The 17755-nt window shown below is 39.4% G+C and overlaps 1 protein-coding gene across 1 annotated transcript in view; it reads left to right on the forward strand.

Annotated features, from left to right (window-relative positions):
• The first annotated feature begins 6571 nt into the window (after window positions 1-6571).
• The window catches only part of LOC136879220 (heterogeneous nuclear ribonucleoproteins A2/B1), a 28979-nt gene continuing 17795 nt past the window's right edge, over window positions 6572-17755 (forward strand). The window contains exon 1 of the mRNA XM_067153024.2: window positions 6572-6722. Coding sequence (XP_067009125.2) covers window positions 6638-6722 — 85 coding nt within the window. The 5' untranslated portion in view covers window positions 6572-6637. The remainder of the gene's footprint in view (window positions 6723-17755) is intronic.

A 17755-nucleotide genomic window follows, 5' to 3' on the forward strand; every position in this document is an offset into this window, starting at 1 on the left:
CAGTGATAAAGTAGTTAATAATTGTAGAAATTAACCAAATTTTGTGTGTGTGTATGTGATACATTTAGCTCCACAAATAATTGTGTTTAGTGTTTATTTGTAGTAATCTGCGATAGTGGCATTTATTTACAGTTTTCACACTGAGTAGCTCCGTAGGCGTTCGCTAGATTACAACCGGTAATTTAGGTCTGCGTGAAAGAAGAAATATATCTTTCTTTTTAATAGTATATTAAAATATCAATAGGTTTGTTGATGAAAATACAGTACTTACAAATACGGGATATTAAAAAGAGTCGTAACTTCGGCAGCGGTTATATCTATTATCTATTAGTGCAGGAATTTGACAGGTTATTTCAAATAGCAGTTCAACGGTCCCACCTATCACGAAGGTAAAAACTTCTTTTAATAACGCGATACTGTTGTAAATTTTGTTTAAAGAAAGGATTTCAACAGAATAGACAGTATTTCACTGGCGAAATAGTTAACAGTCGTAATTGTTATTGATTATTGTCGCTCTTCTTATTCAAATATTGGCATTGTTGGCTACAGTCTGTGAACAAAGGGTGTAGTGTATCAAGGAAATATAAATAAAAATTAGCTGATTCTTGTATTCCGATCATTTGTAGTTCTGAATAGGCAGTTAAAAATCCGTAATTTATATTTCACACCCTCGACATTTCAGTATTTATGAGCGGTTAGCTAATAATCAAGTTCCTACATTCCAATAACTGCAAATGAAGTCCCTGGCGTAGTTTAGACAGACTTTTGAGAAATTATTGTAAACAACGTCATATTTTCAACATTTAAGGACACTTTTATTCCCCGTCCCGCGGAGTATGGAAAATATTAGTATTCCACCATCTGTAAAGATCACATAACCGCTTTTCAGTTGAGAATTGTAGTGTAGATACAGTATATTAGATAGTATCTTGCCTGTTAAATTCGTGTGTATTTTGGTGCAAACGGTAGGTTTCATTTCTATTACAGCATAGTAGGACAAAGTAGTACTAATATTAATCTGTATACGTGTTTAACTTTGTAGGTAATCTTTGAGTACCGTACCTACCGGTAGTTCTTGCGAATATCTAAATTTAGGCCTAATTGGAATTTTCATTTCTATTTGTGCTTAGTAAGAAGATAGGATACGTCCGAACGTAGTTTTAACATTATTGTAGTGTAGTATAGTAACTCATTAGAAATTAGAGTGCCTATTCTATAATTTTGAGTAGTTTTGCGAATTTCGAACTTTAATGGTAATTTTCTTTTCTGTTTTTGCTTGGTAATAACCTGTTGTAAGTAGAATACGTCTGAACGTAGTTTAAAATTATTGTAGTGTATTTTAGTATCTGTACTTAGTCTGAACGTAGTTTAAAATTATTGTAGTGGATTATAGCATCTTATTAGAAAGTAGTATGTTTATTCTATTACTGTGAAATATTTGTATAGTATAGTACCGTTTCTGTGGTATCTGTAGTAACTCTCTTACTAAAATTCTGTTGTTGTAATTAGGGTAGACTTAACTGCAGTTAAGAATTGTGTAATTCTTGTGTATTCTCTGTTTCCAGTAATTAACAGCAATTTTCATCGTGTTAGCGTGTTGTAGGAATAAAAATAGTTCAATATTAAGTAGTATTGTAGTGTAGTAGTAGCCTATATTAAATAACTTACTGTTGTGTGTTCTTTGTGAACTAACCTAGACAATATTTCTTCCCTTTCATTTTTATTTTGCACAGAATAAGTTATCTTATTTTTCCTTTTCTTTTCATTATTTAGTGAAAATGCCTAAGCAGTGCGAGTGTAGGAACTGTGGGTGTGGCCAGGCATTAAGGAGTATGAGGGAGGAGTTGGAGAGCTTGAGGGAGATAATTAGGACACTCTCAGAGGACAGGAAGGAAAGTAGGCCTCCAAACAATGTACAGGATACAGTAGGTAAAATATAGGGATTGGAAGGAAATGGGGGAATTGTGGAAGACAGGTAGTCTAATGTTTTAAGGGGAAGGAGATTGCAGGCTAAGGGCTCCATTCAGGACCAAAATTCAGGACAGGTGTCTGTGAGAAATCGGTACGAGTCACTGCAGGTAGAACAATCGAGGGGAGATTAGGAACAGGGAACTGTTGCCGAGAAGTTTGGAAGTAGGAGAAAGGGAAGAGGTAGGAAAGGGAAAGGACTTGACAAAAGAGTGACTGAATGGGTGGCTCTGTTTCTAGAAAATAGAACTCAGAGAATTAGAGTAGGTGAAGCTTTGTCTGTCCCTGTAAAAATTAAGAGGGGACTTCCTCAAGGCAGTATTATTGGACCTTTATGTTTTCTTATATATATCAATGATATGTGTAAAGAAGTGGAATCGGAGATAAGGCTTTTCGCAGATGATGTTATTCTGTACAGAGTAATAAATAAGTTACAAGATTGTGAGCAACTGCAAAATGACCTCGATAATGTTGTGAGGTGGACAGTAGGCAATGGTATGATGATAAACGGGAATAAAAGTCAGGTTGTGAGTTTCACAAATAGGAAAAGTCCTCTCAGTTTTAATTACTGCTTTGATGGGGTGAAAGTTCCCTTTGGGGATCATTGTAAATACCTAGGTATAAATATAAGGAAAGATCTTCATTGGGGTAATCACATAAATATGATTGTAAATAAAGGGTACAGATCGCTGCACATGGTTATGAGAGTATTTAGGGGTTGTAGTAAGGATGTAAAGGAGAGAGCATATTTGTCTCTGGTGAGACCTCAACTTGAGTATGGTTCCAGTGTATGGGACCCTTACCAGGATTACTTGATTCAGGAACTGGAAAAAAATCCAAAGAAAAGCTGCTCGATTTTTTCTGGGCGATTTCCGACAAAAGAGTAGCGTTACAAAAATGTTGCAAAGTTTGGGCTGGGAAGACATGGGAGAAAGGTGACAAGCTGCTCGACTAAGTGGTATGTTCCGAGTTGTCAGTGGAGAGATGGCGTGGGAGGACATCAGTAGACGAATAAGTTTGGATGGTGTCTTTAAAAGTAGGAAAGATCACAATATGAACATAAAGTTGGAATTCAAGAGGACAAATTGGGGCAAATATTCGTTTATAGGAAGGGGAGTTAGGGATTGGAATAACTTACCAAGGGAGATGTTCAATAAATTTCCAATTTCTTTGAAATCATTTAGGAAAAGGCTAGGAAAACAACAGACAGGGAATCTGCCACCTGGGCGACTGCCCTAAATGCAAATCAGTATTGTTTGATTGATTGATTGATTGATTGATTGATTGATTGATTGATTGATTGATTGATTGATTGATTGATTGATTGATTGATTGATTGATTGATTGATTGATTGATTGATTGATTGATTGATTGATTGATTGATTGATTGATTGATCAGGTGACACTGCTATCGCCTGGACGAGTTTATATCGATAGTAGGTAGGTGGTCATAATGTTCTGGCTAACCAGTATATGTTACGCTTGCTGCATTACGAAGAGAGAACTAGACATCAAGTTAATTTGCATTCTAACCTATTATTACAGCCTAAAAGTTCGGGTTCTCCTTATAAAAGATATCACAAAGTGGTCGTCTTTTAAGGAATATCACGATATGGTCACCATTAGAACCCACAAAATGTTCAAGTAGTCTTTTTTTTTACTTGCACCACGAGCTGCGAATGAAGACCGAAACAATTGACTGATCATTAACCGTCACTCCTTCTAAATCAAAACGAAGTCCTGTGGTGTGATAAACCTTTCAGGAACATCATACGTTAAACAAACCCTGAGGAACACTGCACAAATATGATGTTTCTGTTAAGTTTAAAACGCCTCTGGTCTGTGAAGCCTGTCTTTCGCTGTTCATGGTATAAGTTGTAAGTTTACATAGGTCACTTTGTGAACTCTAACGATGAATTTTTTTATAAATAATTATATTGGGACACGGGTGCTTTTTACTCAAAAATAACATTTTCATTGTTCTCCTATGGATAAGATCTTCCTTTAGCAGGTAATATTGTGTCAGTGAACTAGACGTTTCGCGGCGACAAGAAAATCAACATCATCGTACGTTCCTGATCTATATCTGGCATGATTTCCCGTAGTCATATGCCCCTCCTGAAATCACAATCTTGCGTCCACGTTTTGTACTTCATGAAGAAGAGTCGTGGAATCTCAATGGATTAGGTAGCAGCGCGCCGGCCTCTCACTGCTGGAATCCATGGTTCAACTCCCGGTCACTCCATGTGAGATTTGTCCCGGTGGTTTTCCTCCGGATACTCCGGTTTTCTCTGTCATCTTTCATTACAGAAACACTGTCTAACTTCATTTCATTCCATCTATCAGTAATTAGTCATTGACCCAGGTGAGTACGACAGGCTTCGGCAGGAGGCACAATTCATATCCTCGCCGCTGAATGGGGGTTCATTCATTCCATTCCTGACCCAGTCAAATGTCTGAACACAGGCTGTGGATATTCATTTTCAAGGAGAATAGACCTACCGGGCGAGTTGGCCGTGCGCGTAGAGGCGCGCGGCTGTGAGCTTGCATCCGGGAGATAGTAGGTTCGAATCCCACTATCGGCAGCCCTGAAGATGGTTTTCCGTGGTTTCCCATTTTCACACCAGGCAAATGCTGGGGCTGTACCTTAATTAAGGCCACGGCCGCTTCCTTCCAACTCCTAGGCCTTTCCTATCCCATCGTCGCCATAAGACCTATCTGTGTCGGTGCGACGTAAAGCCGCTAGCAGACAGAGAGAATAGACCTACTTCCTACTGAGCACCTCATGACTGCCTGGACTAGGCAGCCATCCACCATAATACTTGTTCTCAAATTGTGGTACATCTGAGATTTTTAGTGGCGTACACGAGCAGTCCTCAAGGGTAAATTTACATTAAAATAAAAATACGGGAAGAAATAAAAAGAAATTTGCATTTATTTTATAAAATCCTCACATCGCATACCGTATTGTCTGGTTTATGATTCATTTTTTCAATAACGTACCTATCCAAGAGCGGGTTTACATCCATAGTACATTTTATATGTAAGTACAGTACCAGAGTAAGCAAAAAATCTTGTGTCATATCTCGCTTGAACTTGGACAACACATCTGAAAATTGCGTTACGCAATGCAAGCACGCCCATCCCTTTGAAATTGTGATGATTCGTAATCTCTGAATTGCAGGATTTAAAAAAATAGCCCGAGTACATTTTTTCCGTTGCACGGAAATGCATATACTCATGGGTATGTTTTGGGGCTTGGAAAACGAGAGAGCAAGTACAGATCATTTAGTTCTTTCCCTCTTATTATCCTCTTACGACGTGCAGGGGGTACAGATCAGGCATCCGTTGACTCCACCCACAGGGGATATAAAGAATTCCGATGAACGGAAAGAGAAATAAGTATACTTAAGAATTATAAGAATCATGAATTGTGAGAAAATGAAAGGCTTTCTAGACCTCGTGAGTAGTAGTAGTAGTAGTAGTAGTAGTAGTAGTAGTAGTAGTAGTTGCTATTTGCTTTACGTCGCACCGACACAGATAGGTCTTATGGCGATGATGCGACCAGGAAAGGCGTAGGAGTGGGAAGGAAGCGGCCGTGGCCTTAATTAGGATACAGTCCCAGAATTTGCCTGGTGTGAAAATGGTGAACCACGGGAAACCATCTTCAGCGCCGCCGACAGTGGGGTTCGAACCCACTATCTCCCGAATTCAAGCTCACACCTGCGCGCCCCTAACCGCACGGCCAAGGCGCTCGGTGGAACGTTCCTACAAACAGACAATTCTGTTACACTCGCAAAGTTTATCGTGATGAGTTATAAACATTGTATTTAATTTCACGTATTTTCGTATTTACGATGCGTATTTGAAAGAAGCTTTTTTAATCAATTAAAATTCGCTATTAGCTAGCTTCTCAATGTTTTTGAACCTACCATTTAGGAACTTTTTCGTGGTGGTATGTTGAAGTTCTAGTCATGAGTGGGTGGTAAAAATTATAGAAATTTGAGAACTTCTACCTTATAACATATAATAAGTGTCTAGACGTATTTACTTGAGCTATTTCAAAGTAACCAAGGTACTTACGTCTTAGATTACCTCCAAGATACTGAAATACATTGTTTGCTTCTTCTGCTTCCTGGCTTTTCCGACTTTATGGGCAGATGACCTTTCTGTCACCAACCCTACATGGAGGGGAGCATTCACTACTGTGTGTTTCTGTTGGCAGTGTGATGTGTTGTATGTAAATCAGTCCCCGAGTGAGAAAAATTAACCATATACAGTTAAAATCCTCAACCCGGGCGGAATCGAACCCGAGGCTCTCAAACCGAAAGCCAGCACGTTTTTCATTCAGTAAGAAGCTGGACTAGCTAGATATTACGCACCATATTAAAGTACAGACAGGAAGATGAGCTGGTAACCAAGAAATGTTACGAAATTAGTAATAAATGGTATCATTAAATACCTTAGGTAACTCTGAGTTTTATTTTAGTCTCAAAGAAATAAACAAGGCTGCTTCGCATAAACTGTAAATAAAAGAAGCTCGCAGGCGTGGCTAGGATGGGATGTGACGGAGCAATTATCGTCTCGGGCGGCTGAGCAAGGGGAAGTCCGGAGCGCTGTATAAAAGAGAGCCGACCACTAGTTGAAGAAGCAAAGCAAGTCGTGATCATGAAGGTTCTTCAGTTGGTGATTCTTGTGGTGGCGGTGGCCCTGCCCTTCGCAGTGAGTCTGCCCTTCACCTTACAGCAGCCAGGTAAGTTACATCACGCAACCTTTTCTTACTTCGTACGCGTAGTAAACTCGAAGAATTTTAACTCAAAAATTTGAAGAAACTTTTGAAACAAATTTTCATCTTATTAGTTCATGCTGAGTACATCCAAGAGCCTCCAGCTGACTTTTCTCTGGTGTTTCGGAAGATATTTTCTATTTCGTTTTATATTGTGTAGGTAGAGTCAGCCCAAACAAACTGTTCATCATGTACGTCATGGGGATGTCCAGAGGTCAAAGTCGTACAGATTTTCACTACATAATAGATTCTGTTTATAGTGTTATGATATGTGCCCAATCGTTAGAACAGCCTCATCTTAGTTTAACACGATATTCCGTTCTAGAATATTTTCTGACAGTGGGGAATACAGCTTCGCTGGTTGCGCAGCTTTGTAGTGCACAGTGCTGTAACCACATTACTGTCATACAACACCCTCACTCAGCCTCTGCTGGAAATACTATTCCTCTAGTTGTCCTGCTACCGTCAATAAATACCCTTGAACGTAATATCGCAATAGACTAGTGTGCTCTGTCGACTGGGCATATAAAATTACAGTGTAAACGACCTTTTCTGTTGATTCTGAATCTCGCATGACATACCTGATGAGCAGTCTTTGTTTACGCTAACTTTCCTACGTATTACAAAAACGAAATTGAAAATATTCTTCATCGGACGAGTTGTTCGTGCGGTTAGGGGCGCGCAGCTGTGAGCTTGCATCCGGGAGATAGTGGGTTAAAGCCCCACTGTCGGCAGTCCTGAAGTTAGTTTTCCGTGTTTTCCCATTATTTTTGTTTTGCTATTTGTTTTACGTCGCACCGACACAGATAGATCTTATGGCGACGATGGTATAGGAAAAGCCTAGCAATGAGAAGGAAGCGGCCGTGACCTTTATTAAGGTGACTGGTGTGAAAATGAGAAACCACGGAAGAGTTTTAACTGTTTTAACTGTTGTTAGCTCGCTCATTTCTCTCCATGCGATATTTAAACCATTCCCACGGTTTCTTTCAAACGACTAGAACTCGAACCATTGAGAGAATTACATACTCTAAAGGGGCATTTTTATCTCAATATGATCCTTCAGGTGAATAAATACACTATTGGCTCAAAAAGACACGGAAACCCACCTCAAAACTGAAGATAGAGTTTGATGGTAACATTCTCTCTACTTATAGTCGACATTAATATGATACTGGTCCCCCTTTCACTTCTTGCTTTCTTTTTCTTTTCCTACTTGTTGAACGTCGCCCTAACACATCGAAGGTTTTCGGCGAAGGAGGGATGGGAAAAGGCTATAATTAAGGAGGTAGCGGTCGTGGACTTAATTAAGGTACAGCCCCAGCATCTGCTTGGTGTGAAAATGAGAAACTACGTAAAACCATCTTCAGGGCAATCGACGGTGATATTCGACTTCCCTATTGCCTTTATCAGAGCCCTGAATGTGTTGGAAAGACTTTCCACCAGGTGTCGGAACGTTTCAATGACATCCCTTTCTTCCTAAAGAAAAAGTCGTAGCCAGATGAAGTGTTAATGTTGGACGGTGGGGTCTGGGACGAAGCCGCTGTTCTAACCCATCCCACAGGTATTCTATTGGATTTAGCTCGAGACTCTGCGAAAGCAATCTAGTTGAAGAATATTATAATTAAACTTATGAAAGGGACAAAACTAATATGATACGGGCTCGCCTGCAGAAAACAAAACTGGACTTCCAAAAAGAAATGGTGTAAATCCCGTCAATAACACACACAAATGTTACTGCAGCAGATTATGGCAGAACTTCAATGCAACATATATCCCTTTAATAAAATAAAAAAAACCTTAGCTAAAGATTAAATTAATTAATTCGTTTATTTTAAAATTAAATATTTTGGGAATTTAAATATAACATAAATAAGTATGTGCTCATATTTTTGGATTTTATATTTTTTTTAAACTTCACTCTACTCACATCAGAGGGTAATGAAACTAGACCCTGCGACGTGCTTTGTGGGATGCGAGGGTAATTAATGATCTCAGTGGCATATTCGGTGTTAAGAAGGCTCAGTACATTGATTCTGCATTGAGTCATGCGATTGCTCCACGGAAGAAACAGTAACAGGAAGAGTTAGAAGCAAATAAAACGCCATGCATATCTTGAAATTATGATTGAGTTATCTACTATAATAACTTTGTAATCGGCGTTTGTACGCGGCATTTCTTACAGCGTTTGAGAGGGAGTGTACTACTCGTGTTGTGAGATATGTCTGTTCTAGACTCAATACAGTGTTAATCACTGCAGGTAGATGCAGCTACTTGACAATTACTCTGCTTACGAACTGTAAAGATATTTTTTTCAACCCACTCAACAAAAACACATATTCTTTCGTTTCATCCTCTTTGGAGTATGTTGACTCAATCCTTTCTCTGTGTGTTGTTCTTTTGTTAGTGTCCAATATTTCTTTTTGATTTGTGATCTTCATTTCCGCTCGTCTTCTGAGATAATAGTTGTTTGTTTTGCTATTGGCTTTACGTCGCACACACACACACACACACACACACACACACACACACACACACACACACACACACAGATATGTACGGCGACGATGGGACAGGAAAGGGCTAGAACTGGGATGGAAGCGGCCGTGGCCTTAATTAAGGTACAGCCCCAGCATTTTCCTGGTGTGAAAATGGAAAACCACGGAAAACCATCTTCAGAGCCGCCGACAGTGGAGTTCGAACTCACTATCTCCCGAATACTGGATACTGGCCGCACTTAAGCGACTGCAGCTATCCAGCTCGTTAATGTAATAGGTTTGGCTTTTAATGTAGATTTGTATTGGAACCTTATATTAAAACTAACTAACCCCATGGCACTACAGCCCTGAAGGGCCTTGGCCTACCAAGCGACCGCTGCTCATCCCGAAGGGCTGAAAATTACGAGCAGCACGACGAATCCTCTCGGCCGTTATTCTTGGGTTCCTAGACCGGACCTTATATTTTCGTCTTTAGTTATTACTTTAGCTCTTCGATCGAATAGTGGATTTTCTGTAATTTTTAATTCTACTAGGCCTTTCTACAGTTTATTTAAACTTTGTTTTTGGGCTTTGTTTTGCGGTTACGGAAGAAGTCAAAGATTTGTTTGGTTAATCTATTAGAGTTAATTCTGAGAAGATGACCGTAAAATTTTATCCTTTCCCGTATAGTAGGTGAGAAGTTTTCAATTGTCTTGTAGAGTGTTTCATTCTTTATCTTATTATTCTGAAATGTTCGTCTTATGACCATTCTTAAAATGTTGCTTTCTTTTATCTCGAGTGTCTTCATCAGGCGTTTGAAATTCATGTTTCGTGTTTTTGCTCAGTATAGTGCTTCTACTTTAATCTCTGTTTAATAATGTTTAATCTTTGGACCCCCATGAAAGTGATTTATTGTTGTATGTATCTTTTGCTAGTTAGAAGGCCAGTTTTATTTTATTTATTTATTTATTTATTTATTTATTTATTTATTTATTTATTTATTTATTTATTTATTTATTTATTTATTTATTTATTTATTTATTTATTTATTTATTTATTTATTTATTTATTTATGCTGAAGTCTGCGCAAGCGTCCTTATGGCCCGTGCCCGCCTGCGTTGAAGACCTTGCAAGACCTAACGATACCCCACTGACCATTGGCTCACAGAGCCCGCTTTAGGACTAGATGCACCATCATGTAGGTATAAACAATGACCATTACTGAACTGACTTTCCAGAATTTCTCTGTGATAGGCAGATCATTCTTTAAAATATTTTCCGGGTCAGTTTTATTTTTCCCATCCTGTATGTATGTTGCTTAACATCCGTTCCTGCATTAGGCTTACTTAAAACTATAAGATTTAGGAAACGTTCCAAACATAAAATATTCTTATTTTTCTGCTATTTGTTTTACATGGAACCGACACAGATAGATAGCGACGATGGGACAGGACAGGGCTAACACAGGAAAGGAAGTGATCAGCGCGTACATGTACCTGGTGTGAACATTGGAAACCTCAGAAAATCATCTTCAGGGCTGCCAATAGTGCGGTTCGAACGATACCATCTTCCGAAATCAAGCTAACAATTATGTGAAGCGAACCGAGCGACCAACTCACTCGTGTTTCCCATTTTTACACCTGTTAAAGACGAAGGCGACGACCACTATCCTTTCCGCTGCTGCTGCAACGTGTTTCATTCCCCGCCCTTCGGGCGAGGCGGGCCCCTAGACAGTGTCGCTGTCTCCCAGGCCGGAGATGTTGAAAGAATTGGGGAAGGACCAATATTGTAAGGAGGAGGGTAAGTGGAATTAATTGTTGAGGAGGTGTGCTCGGATGTTATTTAAATACCAGGGATGTGTGGAAGGGGTGAAAATTCAGAGAAGTGTACTAGGGCTGCCATGAAAGGTTAGTAGGTGGAAGGTTGCGGAGATATTGTACAAGGAGGTGATGAGAAGTCTGAGAAGGTCGGCTGTTAGGAGTGGTGAGAAGGAGAATTGTGTTGGTGGACGAACGTGCGAGGGAGTTCGATATGAGGGGGCTGGCCGGGGTCGAAGACGTGGGCTGGTGGGAGTTCTAGGAGGGGAGCGTGAAGGTTCCACTTGATGTTGACGACCGTAGATACGTGCCCCGCTGGTAAGAAGACGTTGGACTGCTTCTTCCGTAGGCAGGTGGAGACGGACGAGATAGGTTGGTCCGGAGTTGTTCCAAATTCGGAAGGCACGACGCACAGGAATGCCTTCGAGATTAAGTTCTTGGATAACCTCTCGATCTGAGATGTCAGGATCCACGCCGCGTAAGACACAACTATGCATAGTGGTGCGATCTGGCAGTGGTGATGTTGAATGGCGCACGGTGTCTGCTGGAGGTGAAGGCTGTACGACTGGTGTCGTAGCAGAGGTTTCTTCAGCGATGGTCGAACGGTTGAAGTAGCGGGGAGGGATGTACAGGTAACTGGGCGGATCAGGGTATGGCGGCAGAGGAAGGGTCGTAGTCAGAAGAGGGGAAGAATGGGAGTACGTAACCGTAGTGATAGGAAGGTAGGGAATGCGAAGTGCGCAGGTCGTGGTGGTTGTTGTTGTGGTAGGAGTGGTAGTGGTTGTCATGGTGAGGAGAAAAGAGTAGGTAGAGGGGTGGCTAACTTCCAACAAGGCGTCAGCCAATTTGCTTTTTTAAAGTCGGCGAAGTAGCTGGAGTAGAGATGCTGAGCCACCCGGCCGACAAAAAAATTAAGGAGTAAGGGGAGTTCTGAGACGTACGAAGAGTTCAAGAGCTGATGCAAGTTTCGAGTTGCGCGAGAAGAAGAAGGATTTATCCTTTCCAACCCTCGTCCCTTCCCATTCTTGTGTCGCCGGAAACCTTCGATGTGTGTGTGTGACATTAACCACTAACATAATAATAATAATAATATTAATAATAATAATAATAATAATAATAATAATAATACATTTAAACTTCTGTAACTCGAATTTTCTATATCTCGAAGGAATTTTCGTTTCCCGACGGAATCCTATATAATTCATCTATACTAATATTATAAAGAGGAAAATGTTGTATATTTGTTTGTAACGGATAGATTAAAAAACTACTGAACCGATTTTAAAAATTACTTCACTTGTAGAAAGCTACATTGCCAGTGAGTAACATGAACTGTATTTTATTTTCAAAACAATTCAGGGGGGAGACCATGGGGGGAGATTTAAAAATAATAGGCTTATATAGGCAAAACATCGAATTTGTCGTACAAGGACAAGACAAAGCTCAATTTAATCCCCTTGACACAAAGAACAAAGCTAGGTAATCCCTACGGACCCGAAAACCATGTTTTAAGGCCCTAAAACCAACCGTTACGGAGATATTGGCACAATACTACCCCTGCTCTAGGAATCGGATAAAGTAATGAACTGCCGTAGGCTAACCATAGCAACGTCAGCTTCAGGATCCTACAGCAGCGAATTTGTCTACAATATATCACAAAAGCCTAACATGTTACAGACATGAAAATTGGTATTTGGAATCCCTTTTAAAAATAAAAGAACACAAATGTTCATTTTCAGAAAATCCACTTAAGGTGTGGGGGATGAAATGTAGTGAGAAAGGAGTTGAATTGTTTATATGATACATATATCTCATAAAATTAAGATGTTACAGACGTTAAAATTGGTACTTGAAATCTCCTTTAAAAATGAACACAATTTTCTGGAAAATCCACTTAATAGGTGAAAAGAATAAAAAAAGCGGGTGAATTTTTAAAATGACTATATCTTCTTCTACCACTTTACTCACACCTGTGGGGTTGTGGGTGCGAACTGTGTCGCACATGTGGATTTCACCTTGTTTTACGGCTGGATGCCCTTCTTGACGGCAACCGTATCTGTAGGGATGTAATTACTATTGCGTGTTCCTCTTGTGGTTGGTAATGTGGTGTGTTGAGTGAATATGAAGAGGAGAATGTTGGGATAAACACAAATAACCTGTCCCCGAGCCAGAAGAATTAATCTCACGCGATTAAAAACCCCGACCTAGCAGGAAACCCAGTGAACCGAATACTTCAACGCTGACCACTCGACCAAGGAGCGGGGAAGATTTTATATTTAGTATATCTACATTATATCTCATAAACGTAACACGTTACAGACGTGATAATTAATATTTGTCGTCTCCTTTAAAAATAAAGAAACACGTACTTTTTGTTTTCGGAAAATAAACTTAAGCTGGAGATCTAAAATATGTGAAGAAGGAGTTGAATTATCTTTATTAGCATACTTATATCTCAAAAACTAAGGTGTTATAGACGTGAAATTTTGGTATTTGGAATCTCGTTTAGAAATAAAGAAAACTGTTTTCTTTCGACATAAAAAATGACTGTTCTGTGTCCCGCGTTCCAGATTTAGATCTACCACTACCCTGGTCATCTTAGCCCCAAAAGGCAATGCCACATAAGTAGTTTACAAAGAGGTTCTGGGCTAAATGAAATGCAATTTTTCGGTGAATTTTTATACTTTAGGGATTTACAGATAATGTCTTAGTGCAGTACCGAGGAACAAGTAATTTTTATCAAATTACGAAATCCTCGCGAGCGAAGCCGTGGGTAACAGCTAGTCTATACTAATATTACGTAATAAAGAGGAAAAATGTGTATATTGGTTTGTAACGGATAGACTCAAAAACTACGGAACCGATTTTAAAAATTACTTCACCTATAGAAAGCTACATTGCCAGTGAGTAACATGGGCTGTATTTTATTTTCAAAACAATTCAGGTGGGGGGGGGGGCGACGGGGTGAGGAATACCACCTTTGAAGGCCCTAAAACCAACCGATATGGAGATATCGGCACCACACTACCCCTGCTCTAAGAATCGGATAAGGAAATGAAGTGCCGTAACCATGGCAACATCAGCTCCAGTATTTTTACAGCAGCGAGATTATCTACAACTAGCAAATGTACCCGTGCTTCGTTACTGTATTCTATATTGTATTCGAATATCGAAATAAATACTGTACATGCAGTAAATCAGATTGTTTTAAAATTGCATGTCTCTTAGCGTTATCCGAGAAACAGCATGGGGAGGTCCCCATACGCTGTTTCCAATGTAAAGAGTTTGTTATGGATTTGTGATATAACGGCAGGATCATTTGCCTACTACCATTTACAATCGAGTTGGGAAGTTTACATTATAATTTCAGGCCCCATTGTCTACTGCGCGGTCACAATCCATTTGGGGACTTTTCGTTACAATGGCAGCCCCCTTTCCTACTTCCAGACAGATAACAGTTGAGGAGTTTTTATTATAATGGTCGGCAACTACCCTACTATCAGTCGAAATCGAGTTGTGCAGTTATTATAATGTCAGGCCCCTTTTCCTACTGCCAGTCACACCACGTTGGTGAGTTTCCATCAAAACAGCAGGCCACTATGCCTAATGCTAGTCACATTTTAGATGAGGACATTTCTTTACAATGGCGAGCACCCTTGCCTACTGCCAAACACAATCGGGTAGGGGAATTTTAAACAAAAGTGTATGCTCCATTGCCTTCTGCAAGTCACATCGAGAAGTGAACTAATCATTACAATGGTAGGCCTTCCTTACTAATGCCAGTTACACAGGAGTCGGAGAAGGACCCCATTCCTACTGCCAGTCAAAGTCGGTGTGGGGAGTACTGATTACAATAGCAGACACGCCCTTTCTCGATCGCTACAAATCGACATCAGTGAATATATATAGATCGACATACGAAGGTATATGCGTGTTTACAATATTGCAGACCTTCATTTACAGATTAAGTGCTGCTAAACGTACGTCATATCGACAAAGGATTATACCATAAGATGCCGGATTTAGTGGCCTAAATAGCTGGTCCTATGATATCTCATCTATTCTTGGGTCAGATTGAGTTATAAACGTTGAACAGGGTAAAGGTTTTGTAAGATTATCTCACATTGCATCACTTTTCGGATAATTATGTGACAGCTACATACATAGCATTTGGCTCACATATTGCTACTGGGTGGGCCAATTTTCATGAAGAGTTTGATGATTCTGTATTTCATATAAGTAATTGAAAGAATGAATTATGCATGTGAAAAGTCCAAATTTACTTAACATCGATTAATAGAGAAAAATCAAACGTAAGAAGGATACAGATACGACAGAAAGCAATAATACCAAGGTTGTAGATCATTCCAAATTGAACGGAGATTGTGCATTCCGTTATGTGATAGGACTTCCCGAAGGTCTGCACCATCATTAAAATTGCCTCCATATTTCGATATTCCTCGTGGATAAAAAGTGAATAATTTAAAGATCTTGGAAGTTTTCCGTCCGTTACAAGCTAAAACGTATAATGTTGTCAAATTTCAATTTTCTTTTTCGTCTGGCAGATTATGCCGCAATCTGGATTGTGGGCGAGGAGGGTAAAAATTAGGACTTTCAGGAAACTAAACCAAATAAATATGCAGATGGTCATTATTACCCGTTAAACGGAAAGATGTACGAAAATTTCGCTAAAATGGTCAATGTAGAGACACACAGTCGTTACGATTTTATTTATATAAATAGATAAGGAATCTGCTCCACGTACAACACCTTTTGGGCTATGTCCGCTGGACTTAACCTGCAAAACTGACCATTCATGATATCTCCCTTATTAATCCTCCTGACGAAAAAATGCACATGAAAAAAAGTTTTAGAGATGGAATTCCATCACGTTTGGTCGATTTCCAGTAAGGTTGGTCTTGTACTGTATATATTGTGGAAGAGTAAAATCACCATTTCGGTTCCCTATAAACGTCCAGTCCATTCCGGGAACATGAAATGTTATTGACATTTGATACATACCTTTGGACAGGTGGATGCTAAATATAAATTCTGGTTCGAATATCTTCAGTAGTTTTCAAGTTGTAAGAAATACGCTTTACACGCACCCGCTCTTGATTTAAGTCCGATGAGACTTGTACCGAAAAACGGTCCGTTAATGATATCTCCCTTATAAATCCTCGTATCGAAATGATGCACATGAGAAAAAAGGTTTAGAAATTCATTTCCATTAAGGACGGTGGATTTCCATTAAGTTTGGTTGTGTATATTTTGTGGGAGTGCAAAATCACTGTTTTGGTTTTGTATAAACCCCCATCAGTTCAGGGATTTAGAAACAATATTTACCCTAAAACCTACCCAAGGACAGCTGGATTCTAAATATGAAGTTTGGTGGAAATATATCCAGTAGATTCTAGCACTCGCGTACATACGGAGTAATTAAGGAAGAAAGTTGAAATTAATAGAAAATGGATTATAACTGAGGAGAGCCGAATAACGACAAATATGTAAATGCCAAGTGAATGTACTGGAAAATCAAATGCCCCTCAATAAATTATGCTGGTGTGAGTTATGGATATAATAAAGCGGTAACAGATGAGAAATTTAGGCGCAGTGATTCGAGGGCGGTTATAACCTCCAACGATATTCCGCCAATATCCCGTAGATAGGGCGATTAACGCCCTCTTGCCTTCTACCCAAGGAACAACCAAGAATTTAAAAGCATGATGAGGAAAATGGCAGTACGTTACTTCCCTGCTGGCAAGCAGAGACGTTGCTATGGTAACCTGTAGGTTCTCTGTCGGTCTGTCGGTCACTCAATGCAGAGCATGATACCCGCAGAAAATAGTAAATTTCTCCGTCATGTGAAGAGTAAGGTAAATTATGAACATAACGAAAGTTGTTTATAATGAAGAGACGTTTCACGTACGGTCCACGGAGTTTACAGAAAATCAATAGTATAAGAAAATGGAGGAAAACCGTTCTGGTTTTCCTATAAAACCCCCGTCTATTCAAAGATTTTAAAATGGTATGCATATCGAAACCTTCCCCGGGATGAGTATACTCTAAATATGAAGTTTGGTTGAGATCTATCCAGCCGTTTCAACGTGTTGGTGGAATAGACAAACAGACAAACAGACAGATACGAAAAGTAAAAACTACCGATTCGGTCTTGAGTTGACCTAAAACGGATAAATATCTGAAAAATTGGCAAAACAAAAGAAATTACAGACAGCGGACCCCCTACAACTTTATTTATATAGATATCACAAAAATCGAACATGTTACAGACATGAAAATTGGCATTTGGGATCTCCTTTAAAAATAAAAGAACACAAATTTTTGTTTTCAGAAAATCCACTTAAGGGTGAGGGGTGAAAATAAGTGAGGAAGGAGTGAGGAAGGAGTTGAATGATTTATATGAGGATACATCTCAGAAACTGGAGATGTTACAGACGTTAAAACTGGTACTTGGAATCTCTTAAAAATAAATGAACACATTTTTTTAAATACACGTAAGGGGGTGAAATAATAAGAAAGTGGGTGAATTTTTAGAATGATTATCTTATTTCGGCGAGTTTTTATACTTTAGGCAATTTCAGATAATGTCTTACTGCAGTACCGAGGAACAATTAATTTTTATTAACTTACCAAATCCTCGCGAGCGGAGCCGTGGGTAGCAGCTAGTGTATTTATATTTTTCGATAAG

Source organism: Anabrus simplex, chromosome 8 (assembly GCF_040414725.1).
Source record: "Anabrus simplex isolate iqAnaSimp1 chromosome 8, ASM4041472v1, whole genome shotgun sequence".
Lineage (NCBI taxonomy): Eukaryota > Metazoa > Arthropoda > Insecta > Orthoptera > Tettigoniidae > Anabrus > Anabrus simplex.